Source organism: Anas platyrhynchos, chromosome 5 (assembly GCF_047663525.1).
Source record: "Anas platyrhynchos isolate ZD024472 breed Pekin duck chromosome 5, IASCAAS_PekinDuck_T2T, whole genome shotgun sequence".
Taxonomy (NCBI): domain Eukaryota; kingdom Metazoa; phylum Chordata; class Aves; order Anseriformes; family Anatidae; genus Anas; species Anas platyrhynchos.
The window spans coordinates 56337299-56359543 of record NC_092591.1 but is presented as its reverse complement, the minus strand read 5'-3'; the positions used below and the strand labels follow the sequence as shown (position 1 = coordinate 56359543).

At 38.3% G+C, this 22245-nt stretch overlaps 1 protein-coding gene across 6 annotated transcripts in view; it reads right to left on the bottom strand.

Annotated features, from left to right (window-relative positions):
• The window catches only part of ANO3 (anoctamin 3), a 247467-nt gene that overhangs the window by 128812 nt on the left and 96410 nt on the right, over positions 1–22245 (bottom strand). Inside the window, exon 1 of one of the 6 annotated variants that reach the window (XM_038180725.2) lies at positions 4666–4818. The exons of the other annotated variants lie outside the window; for them this stretch is intronic. Coding sequence (XP_038036653.1) covers positions 4666–4711 — 46 coding nt within the window. The 5' untranslated portion in view covers positions 4712–4818. Of the gene's footprint in view, positions 1–4665; positions 4819–22245 lie in introns of those variants that run through there. 6 annotated transcript variants of the gene reach the window in all.

Sequence of the window (22245 nt, the reverse complement as noted above, 5' to 3'; positions counted from 1 at the left end):
GAAGCTAATGCCCAGACATCTTACCACAGGGTCATCATCTGCAGCCTGATGGCAGAGCAATGCGGCAAACCAGAAACTCAGATTTCCTTTGGTTTCTCATTTTAAATAGTTGCTCAGTGAGGAAAAACATAACAAGACTTCCAGAGCACTGTATAACAGGAGGTTAAATATGCCGTATTTAATGACCATTTTCAATCAAGTTCTATACCACAATGGCACAATCCGGAATAAAAAGACTCATTATGGGCTCTTCTAACATGTTTGATCGAAAAAGGAGAAGTGCACCTTAAATTGTGTAGCTGTACCAGGCAATAAATATAAGAGCAAATATATTCAGGTTTAAGTCTTTTTAAAAATTAGACTTGGCTTTTCAGCGCACTGACAGAGCATTAGAAACAGCACCACTTGCATGTGGTATCGTTTTAAAGGAGGGTATTAATAGCTGTGCTGCTCTCAGCTTTCAGAGTCAGGATGAGGATAGCTTTGAAATTTTTGGTAGATGTTAGTTTGCTCCTGGGAATGCAAATGAAAGAGTCGAGCCCTAAGCATTCTTGTCCTCATGCTAACATGAAAACCTGTTCTTTCTGCTCTTGTGAAAAACAGGTAAAAGACAACTTCTCATCAATTTGCAAGACAGAATGCATCTTCTAGTAGCTTTCAGCAGCTTCTTTGGATTACTAAGTGTACTAGGTCCACCAGAGCCACTGAAGCATCAAACATCCTTGGAGAATTCTCCAAAAAAATCCTAATTAGACCTCCAAATTTCTAAATGTTGAAAACTCTGGAGCACTATAAACAAGGGTAATCTTTACAAACCCTCCTTTAAATTTACAACTTGAACACAAATTGAATTCACAAGTTATTTTGTAAATAATGCAGGTCATTAAGATCTTAGAGTAAAAAATTACAACAAAAAAGCTCTACTCCAAAACAGTAGGGCTCCTCTAAGAAGCTCAAAGATGTTTGTTCATTAACAAAAAGCAGTTAATGACGTAACAAGTGCTCCCTTACAAGGACAAGGGCTGTACCTTTTTAGAGGTTCTCAATCCAATCCTCATACTATCTAAAGTTCACTACAACTTCAGATAACAAATTTAAGAAATTAAACAATATTTGGCACTGATCAGTTCACATCATGGAGTGCGTCCTTCGTGGAAATACCTGATTTGCTCAGAAATCAGGCAATCTCAAGATAAATCCCTCGAGGAGCTAAATCAGCCATACCATGAATTGAAGCTGCTGAATGCCTTTCTGTCCTGTTACACAACTTGAACAGAAAGAATAAGAAGTACCTCAAGCTAGGCACTGGATTTCATCTGCAATCCATGTCCCTAAAACTCAAGCAATATGCTAAAAAAACTCAGTTTTACAGCAAGAATTTATTTTATTTCTCCCAGCCTTTAACTCTCATTAAAAAGCTTTGATAGAGGCATTAAAAAAAGAACAATAGTCACTAAGACAACCCAACAGAGCACAGAGGGAATTGTGGTCTATGTATCAGGGCTAAAAACCTAGATCTGAAAATCTGAAAGCATCACTATGGCTTTGACCCACACCCAGAATGTAGGTTTTGCCTTCTGTCAGTCAGGCCAGAAACATTCAAACCCACTCACAATGAAGTGCCTGTTAAAAGAAGAATCTCTTCCAAGCCTTAGGTTGCCTCTGCTTCTGAAGCATTTTTCAGTGAAGCTTCCTAAGGAAACAAGAAGTTGCTTTGCACCAGCCCCGTATCCATTTCAAGCCCCACAAAGTCTACCATAAGGCCGCCATACACTTGGATCTTCTGTGTTTAAAAGGATGTTACTTGACTGTGTTTGAGATCAACTACTGAATTCCAGCCAGCTGTCTTTCCCTGGAATTATTAAGCTGCAAAGTGTCTATAGAGATAGTCTTTGTCTTCAGCAACGTTACCTCATTCTTGGTTGTCCTTCCTGGACAGCTATTTATTACTTAGTGGTATTAAGCCAAACTGCAAATTACCATCTGATGGGAGATTTTTCTCTTCTAAAGAACTAAGAAACACTTCTTCCTTTTCACCCCTACATCATTCTTACGAGGTCATTGGTTGAATCCCCCTTTGAAGAGTAAAGGAGTATAAAGGTACTGCACAGTATATGAAATAATGACATCTTGGAGAATATTTCTGAGGAAAGTAATTTCAGAAAAAGCAGTTTCTGCCACAACAGAAGTTAAAAATAGCAATGAAATATTCTACAGATGGCTCAACAGATCTAATGCACTACTGTGCAGACACATGGATTAGTTTACCTTCTGCACATTGCTCTTTTTGATCGGGATACCTTCAGATCTGAGAAGGGGAACAAAAATTGTAGGGGTGAAGGAGATTTTTTCTTCAAACCTCGCAGCATTTTCATAACACTGCACTGTGCTATACTGCTGCTTCTGAAAACTGAGGGTTTCACTCTGCGTACACAACCTGAAGCAGCAGCAAGACACAACCACGCTGGCACGTTACAGTGGCAGCCTCCTACTGTGAACACCTCCTCACTCTGTCAAGGAGGAAAAACAGAAGAAAGAAAACAAACTCCAACGAGAGACAAATCCTTGGGGTATACATGCATTTTTCTTGGTTTTCTCCTCTGTTGAGGACTCCCACACACCCGAGAGCCTGGAGAACTTGGTTTTAATTTTCTCAAGCCTTGCAAAGATAGCTTTGGTACAAAAAATGCTATTTGTCTTCTCAGCTAGTAAAAAGCACTCACAGCAGGTAAGGTAAGGAAACACAACGCTCTCTAACCCATTCAATCTCCTATCTTAAACGTTACCTCCCTTCAAGTTGGTTTGAATATTGCATTAGATGACAGCAGGTACACAGCTGCTGCATCTAAAAAGGTTAATATCAGCTTTTGTTTTTTTTATCACCTATTGTTTTTGTTGCTTTATACCTTTCCTATATGATTGAGAATCCACATAAAAATTATGCCCATCCAATCCCCCAAAAGAAATGGAGCTTGGTCTCAATGCAAGTGAAGCATATAAGGCACAGCTGCGATGGGCAGTTGGCCATTTCATGGGGATTACCACTGATTCTGGGAAAAAAAAAAAAAAGGAATTTAGGGCACAGTTCTGTGAGCAGCTAGAAAACAAATAGAGCATTTAGTCAAAATCTCAGCTATGCTAGCTTAGAATAGAACTCCACTGGAATCTTAAAGTAGGAGAATAACATAAAAGACCAAGCTAGGAAAAACTGAAGGCAATGACATGATGCCCTGCTGCTGAGATCAGTTTCTGTCAACGACAAGGTGCTAGATTCTCCGCTTTGTTCAAACACCTCCTGATTAGATGATGAGTTCTTGATTGTGATTTATGTTTTCTTAGTTTTTCTGTATCCTTTCGCCCAAGATTTCATGCTGTCCCCCTGCATCGTCAGAAGCAGCAGGTTGAGAAAAGCTGAAACCAAACTCATTCAGGTAGCTTTAGCACACATCACACTGCAGATGAGATTACCAAGAAAGTGACAGACACCCCAGTTGTGCTGTACAGACTACATAGCTCCACAAGAGCCTTCTCCCTTTCTCAGAACCTCGTTACTGGCTCAGTACCTTACTCAGGATTTCTTCAGGTGTAAGGAGAAGAGAAACATCTGCTTCTCAGCAGGTTACTGTTTAAAAACTCTAGATTATTATTAAGTTTTATGACTACCACAAACACACAATTTCTTAAATCATGCAACGCAGTTTGGTTTCAAAGCAATTAAATATCATTCCTGAACTAGAATATGAAGAAGTTAATTTGGGGGTATTTTTCCCCAATATTATTACAAAGCAGCTGAACAGCTCCCAAAGAGCCTTGACAGGGACTCCAGCTAATCATTGCTGTAACTTAAAAAATGTTTTCTTATTAAAAAAACAAAACTAGAACAACAAAACCTAAGGATTTACAGCATAGCTTCAAATCACTTGATGCTTTTATAACCGCATCCACTACATTTGAAAAAAATAAATAAAACTCTTATCTCGTTTAATTAACTTTGTACTTGATAAACTAGATGCAACGTGCAACAGCACTGCTCGTTACTGCATGTAGGATAGGCAGTAAATGCAAAACCTCTACAGCAAGGAACTAAATTTATCATGGGATTACCAGAATGGAATAAGTGCTTTGAATTATTTATTTCTCACTAGCCATTCAAACACAAGAACTTGAATGAGGGCAAATCCAATAAGCGAGCCTATGACTTATGTATGGAGAACGCCGTATTAAATCATAATTTATGGCATAATGCACTCATCGGGAAAAAAAAAAAAAAGAGTTGTTTAACAACTAAAACAAGAGGAAGCACAGAAAGATGCTGGTTATGAAAGAAAGCTGGGTTTCGCGTTACCTGACAAAGAATTAGAGAAACAAAATAAGAATATAACGCAGGAAAAGAGTAGGGGTTCCAAGATTAGGAACAAATACTGGGAGTTCATTGAGGAAAGCAGCGTTTTCCATCGCAACCACAGCCAAGGCTCCACAGCATCCCTAACCCCGGCGGAGGATGCGTTCACCCTAGCGCTTGCCGGCCAGCACAGCCCATGTCCTGCCAGCCAAGGGGACCCCAGGGGCGTCCTGGGGGTGTCCCCGCTGCCCCTATACCCCCGGTGGGAGCGCGGAGGGCAGTGCCCCCGCAGCCGCCCCCCGCCCCGCCGCCACTGACCTTACCTTTCTGCTGCCGAAAGGACTGGATGGAGCCCGAGTGGTGCACCATCGTGCCGTGCCGTGCTGCCGCCCGGCAGCCCGCCGCCTCTCCCGGCCCGCCGGCTGCGGGGGGCGGGAGCCCGGCGGCCCGGCCCGCCCCGGGCCCGGCTCGGCCCGCCCCGGCCCGGCCCGCAGCCCCCGTTGCCATGGTAACGGGCGGCCCGGCCCGGCCCGCCGCGCGGTATGGCGGCGGCCGCCCCTGAGGCAGCCCCGGGGAGGGCGGATGGGGCCGGCTCCGGGCCCCGCTCCCTCAGCCCCAGCCCCGACATCACCCCGCTCTGCTGCCCCTCTTCCCTTGAAAACAAGCCAGGTGTTAACACCTACAGAAATCGCACCTCCTTTCCACAGCGATAAATGCCCTTACATCTGTGTAACTTGGTGTGTCAGCCGCTTCTTCCTCTCATCAAACTCCTGTTATGCCACCAGATTTTTTCACATGTTTACAAGCTTAGTCTTCATCTTGCTACAGATAGCTTTTTACAGAAAGACACTATGTTGCACACTTGAGGCCTGCTGCGTCCTATTGCTATGTTATGTCCTAATTTACCTTTTCTCCATGACGAATGCCAACAGGATCATTCAAAATAATGAAAAATGCAAAATTATAAGCCTTAACTTCCTTCCCTGCCTCCCCCTGCTCATGGCTTGTGCTATCCTAAGTTTTGAGGTAGCATCACTCAACCATTGTTGAATGTTGTTACCATTTCTTTCTGAGCACAATAATCTTGTTTCCTTGTTCTTCCTCAATTCGGTCAGTTGCATGCTCAGTCCCATATTCCACCCCGCTTCCAGCACTATCTAGCAAACCTTTTCTCCATTGAGGGTCACACACATTACTTACTTCCCAGAAGTTAATTAAATCACCTCTGCAGCTGGTGACAAAATTTGTTTCATTCGTACAGAGTCAGCAGGTCTGCTCGCATGCTAAGGGCGTACTAGAGATGGTGTCTGATAGTAAAGCCAAGCTAAAACTTTTCCATGGTTGACTGGGGTTTGTAGCACACCATCTGCTTAACAAATGACATGTTTGCCACCCCTTACTACAGGGCGGTCTGTACTAGGAAGTTGTACTGCTTGGTCTGTACCAGTACAGTTAAATAACTACTATATATAAATATATAAATATTAAGATTTTTTTTTTTTTACACTACGAAAACATACTAAACAGTCATGCATAAACAAATACATCCATACAAAGACGCTTGTATGTAGATAGTTTTGTGTTTGTTTTTTTTTTAAATGGCAGGGAGGCATTCCCAGGAATCTCTTTTAGAGTATACCAGGCAGCACTTATGTAAGATGAAGCTGACAGGTCCAACTGTTATCGTAACTCAAGAAGGAAAAAGAAAAAAAAAAAAAAAAAAAACCAACTTACCTCCTCAGGATAGCTGACCAAATGTTGTGGGGTGGTTTTTGAACAGTTGCAAAAGGTTTGTTGTCAGTTTAAGAAAAGATACAGAAGCTGTGGTGCTGTTAAGACATGATCCTACTCATCTGTCAGTCTCTGGTGTCTTTCTGCACACTGAACGTAAGAGATGAGGCATTCCTCTCCACTCCTGCAATCTCAGGAAAACTGCTTCCAAAGCTGCTGGGAACAGCTCTTTCCTGCTGAGAGACAGCACTATTGGTGTTGCACAGCAGAATAAAGCAAGCGGAGCCAAGAAGCCAAGCTGGCTCTTGTTCATCAAGCTATGCAGGAAAATCAGAAGCAGGCCAAAAGAAATGGTAGAATTAAATTCTTTACTTTCAAGCTTTAATTACATCAGAATGAAGCAGTAGGGAAGTAAAACTGAAATGTAAACCCAGCAACTGACAGTCAAGAGAAAAACAAAACAAAACAACAACAAAAAAATACAAACAGAACATAAAAGATACTATAAAATTAGTAATAACTAATCATATATAGTCTGCAAGCAGCAGATGTAGTTTTTCATCATAATAGTCTAAACCTTTGGAAGGATGTAGGCCAGACCTAATCCTAAAGGAGACCTTGGCTGACACTTCTGACTTAAAGGTAGAGTAGAGAGAAGTAGAGGAGAAACATTTTCTGCTCCCTCTGTTAACAGAGGAAACCAATAAGAGAACTGCTCTTGTATGATAATAACCTACAATATGGAGAAAAAAAAAAAGGTGTTAGTAAATAAAGATACAGGCTAGAGAGCCTGTATTTTCTGAGGGTGTTTCGCACACCCTCAGAAAAGAGGCCATCAGCTACTCCCATTTCTTGTCTGCGGTCTTACATGGAGAGTTACAGAACTCCTGAATACAGGTTAATCCAACCCTATTAGTACACAGAACAATGAGGAGAGAAAGACTAAGGCTAAAACTAAGGTTGTGCTCAGAAACCCAGCAGAGGAATTAAACCTGAAGACAGAAAAGTGTTATTTTTCTACTTGTTTCTTAATAATACGGCTCTATTTTTAGCAGTGTGTAGCACGTATGCATGAAACTACAAATATGACAGCTGGGGGTAAGGTCTGCAAAGAGAAATAAAAATACCTCTACAAAGGTGGTTTAAATTAAATTGTTGACACTGTCAACTGAATAAGCTTGATAGCATTAAAGTATGATAATATCACAATCTGGAACATTAATTCTTCAGAAAAGGAGAGTTAGTGGTCCAGTTTAGATAGCTTTTTATATTATATATAACAGAACAATATGAACTAATGGCTAAGAGATATAGGAAATGCACAAATTCTTAAGCTTCATATATACAAACATCGACTCTGAAGGTTAAATTGAACTCAAAAATCCACCCTCACTCACTAATGAACGCTCTTTTGAAGTCACGTTAAGGTGAGACTCACACTATGCTTCAGTATGACATTTTGTAAACCGTTTCTAAAATGCATCAAAACTGTGGACTCAATTAAGAGATCAGGAACAAACAGAACTAGATTTAAACACTAAGTCTGTAATCACCAGAATCAAAATCGTGACTCAAAAGTTAAAGTTCACATGCCTGTACATCATCTTGAGTTTTTGCTCAGGTTTGAGGTACTCAGTTTTGACATGAACTCTGTTTTATGGACAGATTTACAGACTCAGACGTGTCTTTTCATGAGATGGAGTCTTTGTCAGGACAGATTAGAAATTAAGAGTTCCTCCTTTGGTTTCATGTGATCACAGAATGTGCAGCTTTATGTATATATCTATTTCTTGGGATCTGTAAAAATTGCACCTGCTAAAAGGAAGATTGAGTTTCCAATTTTTACTTTCTACTTATCAGGATGTTATTTTGCTAGGAAAACATGCTATGAGAGAGAGATGATTTAAATTGAACTTTGTACTTTCACAGTGCTTTTCAGAAAGCCACATGAAATTAAAACCTTAAATTAAAACATAATTATCCTGTGATAAGTGGCATACGCCAATTATTTCCCTGAGAAATGTAGGCATCTCAAGAAGTAATTGTAGCCAGCTGTTACCTATTGCCCAGAAAGAAAACTAAGCTTCCCCCTGCAGAAACTCACGAGGTTCAACAAATGCTGAATTCCGCACCTGGAAAAAACCCCGTACATCAATTCACTCTGAGCAGCAGCATTGATGGGAAAGACCTGAAGGTTATGGGAAACACCAGCTTGAACAACAGCCAACTAACAGTGCACTTGCATCACAAATAAAGCAAACCTTTGGAGAAATGTGGCCAACAGACCAAATGGTTATTAACCTTCCCTTGGCACTACTTGAGCTGCATATGCAATTCTGTCTAGCTTTGCCCCTCCACACCCTCTTAGTTCAGGAATAGTGTTGAAAGACTGTGTAGCTGTTCTATAGAACTTCTCCAAGATGATCAGGGGTCTTTAATATGACAACTGCCACAGTCTGAAGAAAATGAACTCAACTGGAAAAAAATAAGGAATTCTAGCAGCCTACAATTTATTGAAAATCAGTTACATAGATAACAGTAAAAACTACTTAGTGCTAGATGATCTGATTAATGACAACAGCCATGTGTGAGGTTTAGATTGAACATTACGAAAATAATATTATATTGGTAGTGCACCAGAAGAACAGGTGACAAAGTAGTGAAATATCCGTTCTTGAATATTTCCAAAATAAGGCTTGACCAAACTATGTCTGACCCAGATTAGCAATGACAATGGTAAAGCTCCAAAGCAGGAGGACAGATTAGATGACCTCCAATGGTTTTAACAAAATACATAATAAGTAAATTCAAAGAAGTTGGAAATAGTAAATTCAAATTATGAAGAAAACACACAATTTCCAACTGTTATTAAAACAAACTATGAAGTTATGCATTTTTTTCCGTATGTTTACCAAAGGACTTGGTTGAATGCATACTTCTGTCACTCATTGAAGTGCAAAATAGCAAGATGATGCGAAACGGCCAGTAATATACGGTAATATTTTGCAAGATCTTTGAAAACACCAGGGCTGTTCCTTGGTCTAAAATGTTGTCTAACACTTCATGTTTCCAGCACCATCCAAAATTATTGATTTTCTATCAACAGATTTAAATAGTATGAAAAAATAATGGTTAGAGAATTGTTGAGCATAACTCTTGCAAGGAGGACATTTGTGTACTACTTTAAAGCTCTGCAATACAAAATTCATCTTGTTTGATATTTGCCAGTTTTCTTTAACAGAACAGTAAAATTATTTGCCAATGTTCTGTTCTTACTGAAGACAGTAGGAATTTTGCCATAGGCACGAGCATGATGAGGAGGTCCTTCATTAAGTCTGATAAAGCTGTCAGTCACAATGGAAAAGGTCTAGAAAGCAGATCATGGAGCTAAAGCTTGTAACAGATGAATTAAAAAATGGAACATTTCTATAAAAATTTTACTTTGTGTTGCTAAGACACAAACTCACTGATTTCCATATTTTAATATTTAATTTCTATGGTAATTTAATAGACCTTTTCTCTCTAACTGGGTAGGAATTTCTTATATCCACAAGGTCTAACTGTGTTTTCTGCCTGATATAAAGCATTTGGGCCTTGATTCTGTAGCTCACTGTACTTGCATGCTTATTTTTAGGCTTATGCTTTATAGATTCATGTTTACATCTTTAAATAGAGTTACTTTTCCAACGTTGGCCATAATTTATCTAGCTAAATCAAGGAACAGAGAGAAACTTAACGTTTACCACATTTTAATTTCCACAATTTAAATTTAATTTTTATTTATTTATTTATTTACATCAAAGAATCTCCATTTTGTTCTAAAAGATTTAGGCCAAAATAGAAGTCTAAGGAGTTTGGCATCCTTGAATGTGGAACACATTGTAATCCTCAGAACAGACCTTTACAGAAGTGAAAAAGTCCTTCTACAACAATACAAAAAGATCACAGAGAAAGCACTAATGTCACAAAGCAGGTGAAGAGCATGAAAGAGAACTATAATAGCAGCATCCAATATATCCTATATATTATATATATATATTATATACCCTATCCATATTTCCTAAGTAGGCAACTTTTAACAGTCATTTTTTATTTCATGTTATATATCTGTTTTCTTATTTTGCTTCTTTTCTGAAACAAATAGCAGAAGAGATTAGTGTTCTGTAGCTCTGCAGTTTCAGCCTATGAACTGTTGCAATGTAATTCTGCTTCTGCTTAGCAGCCTAATTTGTTAAATAAAGAACCAAATAATAGACTAAAAATATCACTATCAGTAATAAACTTATTGTATAATGTTTGTTTCCACTGTTAAGATCTGTTTTGAAAATCTGTGCATCTTTTCTTTAAAACCATGTTCCTTAAGAATGTCTATAACAATAACTGAAACTTTTAAAATTTGTCAGTTCTTAGCTGTGTAGTCTAAATCTACAGTAAAAAAGAAAAAAAAATTATAAGTTGTTGCTTAAAAGTTAGCTCCTGGATTTGCTTTTTTTTTTTTTTTTTTTTTTTCTGGGTCATTAGCTTCTTGGCTTAGATATTAGTCCTCTATTCCATTTCTGACAGCCTTTCATGACCTCCAAAGCTAGTTTGGTTTACAATCTCATAGTTATGATTTGGATTTATTTGGCCACGTACTTGATTCTTCTCCAACTACAGTTTTTTACTCCCTCCCTCAAACAAAAAAAGTAAGGAAAAGGTACCTTTTAAATGCTTAAAGGGAGCAAAAAGAAAATGGAAAAGGGAAGACAAATGAATGTTGTTTATGAACATAGCCAGCCACTTCATACACAAAACCTCTACCTACAAGTCATTTGGCTGTCTCCATGCACAGCGAGATGAAAACAGTATGGCAAGGGTGCAGGAGTTTGTCATGTTACTTGCTTGTGCGGAAGAAGTCAAATTAATTGATAAGATTCATTCAGGAAAGGCAGATTTTCTTTCTTTGCAATTCTTCACAGAACACAACCCATTACACTCTATGTCTGCAACAGCAAGTCCTAGGCATTACAGTAATGCAGACAATAAAATATTTGAGCCCAAACACTGATAACAACCTCTTGGCAGCAGCTAGCACAGCAATGCAATGCCGCTATACAGCCATATCAGACTTTTCCTTTCCAACTTGTATCAAGCATTGAAGCGATCAGACGTAGCTTCAGATATGATAATTTTACTTTTAAATTTATCTCACAGCATGCCTGCATTCCTTGTCAGACAACCTGCCATCTTCTGAAGCAAAAGAAACCACTGAGAATTTCTTCAAAGATGCCTACTTTCTCTTTGCATTTTCATCAACAAAATTGTAACAGGGTGTTTCAGTTAGCATCTTCACAGAAGTTTATTTCTTCAGTACCATGCTCACATACAGCTTTGGCCTTATTTCCTGCTGCATGATTAGACTGTTTTATGGCTACATACATGTAACCCCACGGTGGGCCTTACACCCTCATTCCAGCTCTGCCATTAGCATGTATTTTCTCCGACAGCAGCATGAGAGAGTGGATCGATGCCAAACGTGTGAGTTATGAGGCCCCCCCACGCATTTACCATGCATCAATCACCTCCCCATCATTTTGGAACAAACATACTGAGGTGGGTTAGCCCATCCCACGGACTTCTGCATTCCACCACCACACAACTCGTCTGCTTGGCTCTACCAGGTGAACTCCCACAAGACTCATGCCTCCTGCCGTTAGTGCTATAGGCAGTTTTCTGTATCCAAAGTGGCACAGTGCCATCTGGTCTAGCCATCCTATATCCTGACCTCAGGAGAACTATACTGTTACCTAACTAAAAAAGAAGCAATAATGACAGTGCAGATGCTCTTTTATATATTATCTGAGTGTCCTTAAAGCTATAGAATTTAACATCAAATCCGACTGCAACAATGTGGGCTTTCAAAACAAAAGACATTTATTGTTGTAGCTTTTTTTTATTATTATTATTTTTTATTTTTTATTACAGAGCTTCTAAAGTGCTTTGTTCCATAACTGAGTATTTTACTTAGGTTTTCATAATACTTGTAGCTGAACAAAAAGGTGACACAAGATTTTCAAGCATACTTATGATCTCAAATTGCTTGTGATTTGGTGGTGATAATTCATCAATCTAGCTTAAAATAACAAATAACAAAAATATGCTTATGTGTTTCTCTTTTAAAGTTGTGAAGAAAAATATTTTAGAATTCAAATACTGTCTTGTCAATTTTCAACCGAGAAAGTCAGAGTAATATGTGACCGCATGATACCCAAAAAAAAGAGAGACATCAGGAAGTAGATGATAGGAAAGGAGCGTTTTGCTTATCTACAAGCACCATACTGATTTAATGGCACTGTCATAGACCTCGTGAGCTAAAAGGACTTGAGCCAAAATGTTAATGCTCTCAAGGATGTATTTCAACAGGTAACTAGACTATGCTTTGTTCCTATACACAGTCTGTTTGTCTGTAAAATACAACTTGTCCTCAGAAGATACATTTATTTCTACACCTCTAACATGATCCAAGCAAACTCACTGCAAACAGGATAGTTGTGCATTACTTGCATCCCAGACAAATACTTATTACATGCCAAACGCTGAAGAAAATAAATTCTTGGAATATATAATACATAATGTTAAAGAATAATATATTACGGTATGAATGCAGACACTTGTGAACTACTAGCCAGATGCACCTGTAAAAACAAAATTCAGATCAGAATTACCTGAAATCATATTTTTTTTCCTCTTCATCCCCACTTTCTGAATTTAAATTCTTCAGTTTCAAGTACTTGTTTTTGCAGTTATCTCTGTGTATTTTTGCATTGTCTACAAAAATAGTCTTATCCACAATCTTTTGCATTTAAATGATGTAATACTTAATTAAAAAAATAAATTTAGAAAATTAAAAATTAATAAAAATAAAATATTAAATTAAAATAATTAAATAATATAAATATTAAATAAATTTAAAAATAAAAAAAATTAAAATTAAAAAAAATAAAAAATGATTTGTGGCATAATATGAATTTTGTCAGCTTCATACACCTTTAGGTATAATTTTATAAGCCATTACAGAAGAATAAACCTTTTCATCTCTGAAGAGGAAACAAGTGGCCTAACTTTCTCCCCCTCTGCCCCCACTTTTAAATGGAAATTAGAGAAGTTACGAAAGCATGCTAACACCAGTGAAAAGGATAAAATACATACATACATATATATATATATATACACACACATATATATCTCCTAGGAAAAAAGTGGCATTTTTCTTTTTGCTTTCATGGTAGATGCAAGGGCATAGAGCAGTTTTAACATGGTTTTCTTTAGACAAAGCAAATAAAAAGTGACGAATTTGTTCTGCATCCCATCCTCACGCTATTTCCCTATGACATCTGTTCAAGAAGCATGAAGTCCTTTCATACCATTTAACTGTGGGGTGAGAAGATGAAGCAATATATAGAGGTACTATCTGTACGTCTGTATCTAGTCTATAGGCTATAGAAAGGCATTTGTGCAGGCTCCTATGGGTTGGTAAGGGGACCACTTAGTGGCCAGGACCCATGCTGGAAATGACGATCTTTCCAATTCTACCCAAACTCAGTAGAGAAATAGGAACAACGGATGCTTCTTCCAAAATTTGTTCTCTACAGCTTGGGTTGTTGAACTAAGCCTATTAGCAAACTTATTACCATATTGTTTTACACTTTTCATTTTTGGGGTAGGATTAGGGGAGAAAGAAGTGCATAAGGAGTCTGGAGTTTAAGACTGGATCAAAATCCATGCGGTTCTTGCCTTTACTTCATAGGAAATGTTAGCTATCTTCACTTCAAGTAACAGAAATGCCCATATTAGAACAATATACATAAAGAGAGCCTGAACTGAATCTATCATCCAATTAAATTCAGGCTTGCTTCATCCCACTGACTACATTCATTTATGTGATCCTGCAGACCTGAATAACAAAAACCTAGAAGCACTGCATACAAAATCTTTCTATCAGATTATTTATCTTTGAGTCAGTAGGACAATAAAGTACGCACAGACACTGCTTCCCAAGTCTACCTTTCCTTCGTTGTATAAAGTAGGATTCTAGCCTTCAAAATTTTTAGGAACAGTAATGTTGTTACACATACATCCATGATTGTTATGTAAGCTTGGAACTATCCTGATTACTAAAAACAATGAAGCATTGTGCAATTCAATTATCCATGATAGTTACCCTGAAAAAGTATTCTCAGAAATTAAAAACTTTTTTGAAATGCTCATCTGTAGCAGTTTTGGTCTCTCAGTTAATTTGCATGCATTTTATTAAGAAACATATTCTTGGTAGTGCATGAAGAAACACGAGTAGTCAATTCTATTTCCATGATCATCACAAACAGAAAATTAAAAACCAGCGTGTACCTATTTCTTGCTTGCATACTGCATTTTGATTTCACATTCTAAATTGCTGTGTCTCAATAGCCTGCTCAGCTGTGCTCAACTGTTTCTATTGCTCTTAAGCAAACATTGTTCCTGAATATTTCTGCTGCAAATTATTACTGCTGCAGAAGTAAGGTGAATTGTCTGTGTTATATCTTATTTCAGCATCGTTTAGAACTTCACAGTTGAAGCAAACTGTCAAGATCAGAAAAAATGTCTGTCAGTCTCAAAGCACCCAAGGCAAAATGTGCAAGTTGTTTCCACACACTCGTTGTAACTTTGTCTTTGAAATATACACAAACACTTTGCATTTGAAATCGGTAGATTTCATTTCCCCCTACCAAGTGAACACAACAGCTACATAGTACTTCTGTAGCTCCTCGTTGTCCAAATCCAAGCACTGCAGTTTCTCAGAATGAAAATGCCAGCTCACCTCAGTCTGTCACACACTTCTTGTTTCTGGGCAGATCTCAAAAGCACATGCTGACAGCACACAGCAGAAGCGCTCGATGGCTTTATGATGTGCACTCAGAGCCGTAAGAAAAGCGGTATGATATTTAAAATGAATACTGAAGCATTCTTCTCTTCCTTACTCCTTTAGAAGTATAAAAAGATTATATTCCAGCAAGATTGCATTAGCAAGTTCATACAGTGTCTCTTGAACCTAACCCTCCAGTTTCCCAAAATATTGTAGGAGAAGAATATTCCAGAATATGTCCCCAATACAACATGCATGTAGAGACAGAGAGGCTTACCTGGCAGACGTTCCCCCCCCCACCTGTATTTGCATCAGGAAAGCCAGTAGGTAGGTAGGATTCAGCCATTATACCTGCTATTTTAAGATTCATTTTAAGATTCAAAAAAGCAGTATCATATTTTTAACTACTTTAAGATTTTATTTTTTATTTTTTACCAGGTTACTAGCAAAACCTCATTTTCTAACTTGGTTAAGGTGGGTAAGCCAGCATGACTAAAGAAAGAGGCTCTGAAACATAAGAAGAAAAGTGTCGAGGTGCTTGTGGTGAGGCAGCATCCCTACAAATTGGACATTTTTTGAGATGTAGGGTACACTGTCAACACCTTGAATTTAAATGGGTATTGCTCTAAGTTAAAAGCCCCATGTTTTTCCATGTTTCTGTTGTTAAAGGTCTTACGAGTCAAAGCTCAATTCAACATCAGCTTAGAACTTTACCTGGGGAACCTTATAGCTGCAAAACCCATAGTCAACTAAAGCTGCTAAGAACCACCTGGATGGTTCTGGACAGCACAGAGTGGAAAAGGTTGCTTAGGGAACACCTGCGAATTGGTGAGAGGTTGAGCTCTTTACTTACACAAATACATACGTACAAATACACAAATGCGTATTTGTCACTGCTTTTTTCAGGAAAAGAGTCACACTAACAGGACAGTTAGTGTCCTTCACAATACTTTACTATGCACTCTATCAGGGGACTGAGTTGGGATTTAAGATTCTTCAGGGGAGACAGATGTCAAGTAATCTTCAGAGCCCCCTGCAAGTCATACTCTTTTCTCACCACTCTGCCATCTCTTCGTCTCTAACAGCAACACTTTTTAAGTCGTGCATGGCAGCTGAGACAAAAACATACATGCATTTTAAATATATACACATATGTGCGTGTATATATACATAGTCTGTGTGTGTGTGTGCGTATACGGCATAGGTTTGGCATCAACCCAAGCAATCCTTCTGTTTAAACTAACTAGCATTCCAATAGCAACGAAGAACAAAAGCCATGAGTTTTGTGGCTGACAAAAGGCAGCAAAAAGCTGTCAAAAGATATCTTAGTCTGCTACCTCATGTCAATTCCACTTTTCACACAAAGGAATTTTTTTTTTTATATATATATATTTATCTTTACCCAGTATTTATGGAACATAGCTTAGGGCAGTATCTATTGCTGCATTTTTCAATTGTAAATGTAGCTTCTGAGTAGAAGATGCTTCCCACCCCACGAGTGGTTGCAGAGGATTATTACCTGCCTCTACTTACCTTCTTCTCTCCTGCTTAAGGGATTCACAGCAGTGACAGTTTACAAAGAATTTTTTTTTTTTTTTGATTCATTGATGGCAATCTACAACGTTACAGCTATTTTTAGTCAGATTTGTATCGTAACAGTGACATCCACTGGCCAATATAAACAGCACCAGCTGCTGAGTAAACTTAGTAACTGATAGGGACTTTATGTATCTAAACAGATTCACATAGAATAGTGTAAATAAAACTCACTATAAATTATCCAGAAATATATGAAATTTTTGAGATATTATGGTACTGTACTACCATACATTTTACATTTCGGCTTAGTGTCCCCAGGTAAGGTTAAAAAAATATAACTAAATCACATATTGCAGCAACAAAAATCCAGTCTGAAAAATAATCCTTGTAAAAAATAGTAATGATTAGAAGATACTTTTTTATATAAAATACATCTGCTTTTTGGTCAGTCTAATTAAAAAAAATGCAGAATTCCTTGGCATTTTAAAATTTAACTTCTGGATATTTCTTCTTAATCCTAGATATTTCAAAAAAAGAGATTTATTTTTTACCAGGTCAAATTAATAGCAGAGGTAAAGATAATGTCATAACGATATAATAATACTAGCACAATAAGCAATGGCAAGAACAAATCACACATCTGTTGTAGTGGAGCGAGGACCACAGCCATCTCTTTATAGATCAGCTGACACTTTAGCATTATGAATTTGCCAGATATTTACCACCCACCCAGAATGTCAGAATAGTGGAATAGTGAAGTATTTGAGAAATCAGGTGAAAGTAAAATCGAGAAAAAGAAAAAAAAAAGAATATAAATTAGTTTCCTCTTTGTCCATACCTCATGAAACCATCAAACCGAAAAGAAAAAAAAAAAAAGATCAATGTGCATAAAAGAACTATATACATGCATTCATCTTCTGAACAAAATAGTGGAAAAACAGAATAAAGCTAAAAGAGTTAAGCTAACTTCACAGCTAGTGGTGTCAAGAGTGGTTAAAATGAATTCAAATTCTTCACAATTTCTTTAAAACGTAGGGCTTTGCTGACACCCCACCCTCCACCCCCCAAAGAAAAATCACATTGCACTCTCTGCAAACTCTTTCTCCTGTTAGGAACGTGCACAAACCGAGACAATCCCTACTGCTACAAACATTGTGTGCCTGGAGCTCTTCCCTGTGCTTCAACACGAGGACCACCCCAGCGACACGTGGTGGGGGCAGGAAGAGCACAGCAAGGATGGCAATAACATACATCAATTAATCGTGGTGTTGACGGATCATTCTGTAGCAAAGGGCTCACAGTGGGGAAACTGTTTACACTGCAGCAAGGAGCCTGTGCTTGCAGAAGAGAGCAGCAGATGAGAGTGGGAGGCAAGCGAGGAATGGAGCTTGGGTAGCTGAACTTTATTCTGACCTTCATTTGTATTCCTTTTTCAGTACTGGAGAAATAAAGCGTGCCAACCCACAGTAAAGCATAGGGGGTAGAGGGAATGCTCATTGACATCTAGCCTCAATAGCTGTTTGTGTAAATACAAGGCACTCGTCATTTGGCCTCCACTGCTTTTGTCCGAGATGCAGATTTTGGGACAGGCGTCAGGAACAGAAAGCACGCTGTGGTTTCCTGGTGAGCCTCGGATGTATTTCAGATCAATCAGTTCATTATTTGTGTGAGTTACTTGTGCCATGGGGTCCTCCTTCAGCGTAAACAGACTGAAGCATGAGTAGGGAGAGCCAAAAGTTACCCTACCCTCTCAGAGAAGAGCTGACTGCTAGTGCTCTTCCTCTTTGGCAGGGGTTAGCTCAAGCTGCGCCTGTGTTACTTCATCAGTCTAGCACCTAGCGAGCTATATGCACAGAGACTTTTTTTTCTTCTCAAAACCAATGCAGGCATGGGTCCTGGAGTACCCAGAGGACCCTGGTAGAAGAGGACTACACAGAGGCGGCGGAGCTGGCAGGACAACACTGGCACAAGCTTTCCTATCTGTAGGGGGGCTGGAAGCAGACCCCTGCCCGCAGAAGGCAGGAGCTGACAGGAATTATTCCACCCTCAGAAAGGCGCCCTGCTTCTATTTCCTTAACTGGCCTCACTTAAAAAATACTGAGCCATTCACTGTTAGTACTTGCATTTCAACCCTGCATTTCTAAAGAAATACTGATACACAAAAGTCTCAGCATTTCTTTCTTTTTGAAACAAGCTGCTGAAACTTGAAATTACAACCAGGAGTGATGAATATAACCCAAATACAAGTAATTGCAAAGACAAACCTAGAAAATCTATACCGTCAAGATCCACCTATTTTATCCTCTGTGAATCAACATGACAAAGGTTATACCTATTTTAACAAGCAGCAGAATGAGGAAAATAAATATATTAAAGGATAAGTTTTCAAAGGATCTCTAATGTTTCCTTCCAATGCCTTCGTTGGCTTGGTCAGTGTCCCACACCTGCGTGTTCAGCCCTATGTTTTCCTCTCCTTTTCCATAGTTATTAGTTTAACTGCATCTGCCAGCACTGAACAGCCATAAGTCTCATGATTAATATTGTCCTAGAAAGCATAAGGAATAACTCAGACCAGCTCTCCCCAAGTCCACTTCACACCGATTAAATATTTATCTGACCACAGGAGAAGGTATTTGATAGAATGGGATTTCAGCTGGGTGAAGATTGCCACTATGATAAATACTTAATAATTTATACGAACCAGTGCCTCTTAGAGCAGTAAGAGAAAAGGAACCATCTGCTAGACAGGAGACACCTGGAATTCAGGAGGTTCACTCTCAACTACACGCTCTGCAACATAGCACTGAATCTTCTAAGATTCGTGTTGCACCCCTGCTATCACAGACAGCTGTGACAGCTTCTACATTTTTCTCTCCAAGGCCCATGACCTATCCAGCTGTTTTGCTGAGGTGGGAATGCTGGTATGCTGTTGTGCAGAAGCTAAAAGCATTAAAGAGTTTCCTGAGGAGCTGCACTCTGTGAGTTACATCCAGCTGAGAGTTTGTGTAAACAGGCAGACAGCACCAGGCTCCAACAGTAAAACGAGGCATGGGGTTGCCCACTTCCCAGGCTCAGGCTGCTCTGAATATGTCTGTTCACAGAAATGTAAGCTGGGGCAGCAGCTTCCTGGGATTCAGGCCACAGGTGGTGCTGGGGAGACCAAGTCTCAAAGGAGGATCTCACTCTTGTTCTGTGCAATACCTTGGCAAAAATCTCTTGCACCTCTCAAATATATTTTTACCTGTTAGCTTTACAAAAGACAGACAAGTGGAGAAAAAAACTAGCCGAATATCATGTTTGATTTCTAGAAAAAAAAAACATTCAATATGCTCAGACGTGCAACACATGCAAATCCTTTATATCCTATAACTAAGTTATTGAGCAGGCTTCCAAATACGTAGGTTGCAATCTACACAGGTGACACAAAGAAAATGCAGGCTGGGGATACCGCATGACATGAAATAAAAGAAAAGAGAAGAAACTAAATCAACAGATTTGAAATCAAAATTTTATAGAGATATGGAAGGTAAGATATATGGATTGGATGGATGTATTGCCCTCTATACTCTTAGCATTTTGAATCATCGAGAGATGTGGTTTTATCTGACTGTTGAAACAAAGCCATTGGCAAACAGCCTCTTCCTTTGCTGGGAGTGCATTAAATTTAGACTCTCCTAAAAGATTAAAGCAATAAAAAATGAGTATTCATAAAATGTAATCTCATAAACTCAATTTATAAGGAGTTCAATAAAGGACAAAATAGCTTAAGGGCAAATGTTTACTTTAAGGTTACATGTAATTACTTGAGCACCTGCAAGGCCAGCATCTAAATTGAAAAAAAAAAAAGTCAAACTAAGAAGGGATTATATAAAGTTTAAGTAGGAAAAGTCACTGGTAGCAAAGAACTGGAATCATCAAATTCTTCTGGTTGGTCTGCTCTAGAGCTAAATTAAGATTACTATTACTAACAAAAATTGGTCTTTGTGTTATTTTATTGCACAAATTGAAAAATTGCCATGAAAGAATGGGAGAGGGGAAAAATATCAGGGGTCTAAAAAACTAGTTGTGGAACATATCAATTCTACTGCCTAAACAAAGCAAACTGTTGTCTTGCCTGATACGGGGGATCAGCCAAATATATATGGTATTTTAGGCCTATCTTTAATCCTCCAGATCCAAAATCTACTAGAGAAATCAAATGACTACATATATTAAGGCCACCTAATCCACTTCTGCCAGTAAAACACTATTTCATACAATATATTCTGGAAAAAGGTTAGAAAGCAAAACTCATTTCTCCCTCTTGCAAATGAGATCTTGCAACTAGTCTTCCTGTCAGCATTTTAGGTAAAACGGATCTACGATTCTCGTTTCACATTATTCAATATTTAAAAACTGTGGGCAAAGAATGGTTCAGCTGAAGGAACAGACCCTTAACTTGCCCTCCCTAAAGTAAGGTTGAAGATCATAGTCTTTTTTTCTTAGCCTCTTTCCTTTTAAATCTACACATTTATTAAAAGGATGGCATATTTCAGTTTTTCATAACTAAAATCCTTCCAGGAAAATGTGATAGTGTACCACTGAACTATGAAGCCTTCAGTAAAGAGGCCTCAAACCAGAGATCTTTCCTACTGTCATGTCCTGTTATCATCAGACTATAATCCATATCTACATGATAATGGCTTTATATGTTTTTAATGCATGTTAAACTACTCATAATGTGGTTTAACAAGATATCTTACTTCCAGAAAATATTAGACTTCAGTATTTTTTCCACAAAAGTGGGTGGAAATCTGCTAAAAAATGAACAGAATTAATGCATTTTGCCTTATTGCTTAATCTCAATGGTCTTCTTTCTACAATTAATGATTCTTTCTCTCATCTTTGTAAACGCATTAAATGGGTATGAGAAGAAAAAATGTTCTGAGATTTACAAAAACATTGACACACTATGATGAAGCTAGAATCGCAGCTACATTAACATACTTTGTTAGACCGAATAATGAATCTCTAGTGGAGAAATTTTTTCTTCCTTTAGCAGTGATATATATATATATATATATTTTATTTTAAGAAAGAACAGTTCCAAAGTACAGAGTTCATCACTTTGATAGATCATTGAGCAATATTTTCAGCTTTCAAGTTTTTTGACAATCGAGTTTAAAGAACTTGAGTCAGTTTTTCCAAATTAATATAAACCGTACTTACACTTCCTAAATAGTGGCAAAAGAAGGTTCCATGATTTTTTTTCTCCCCAAGTTTGTCCGCTTTTCTTTTACGAAATATCAATTTATCATCATCCCCCCTCCCCCCCCAACAGAAATCCCAATCCACAATCAGCTTTCCATACTATTTTCACAGTGCTAAATTTGAATGTAATCATCTAAACTTTTGGTGAACAAGTCCTGTAGAGGAGGCTGTGTTGGGAGGGAACTCAAGGTACCCTGCTGGGTGCTAACTTTTGAAATGATTCCTAGAAAGTACTTAGAAACTAAGAGAAAATGATTTTTATATTGGAATTGTGGGTGCATTTTCCCTTACTACTGAACAGGCCCTGAATAGCTGAGACGGTGTGGCTTAGAATCTGCCAAATATAGAAAAAAAGTTTAATATATATAAAGCTTTGAAGAGATGTGATTGTCTTTATACTCCTCTTCCTTTGCATAGTTGCTGCCTCCAAGCACACAGGAAATATGGCCAAGGAGAAATAAAGAAGTACAATGAAGAAAGCAATTATCTATGCAAAATTACA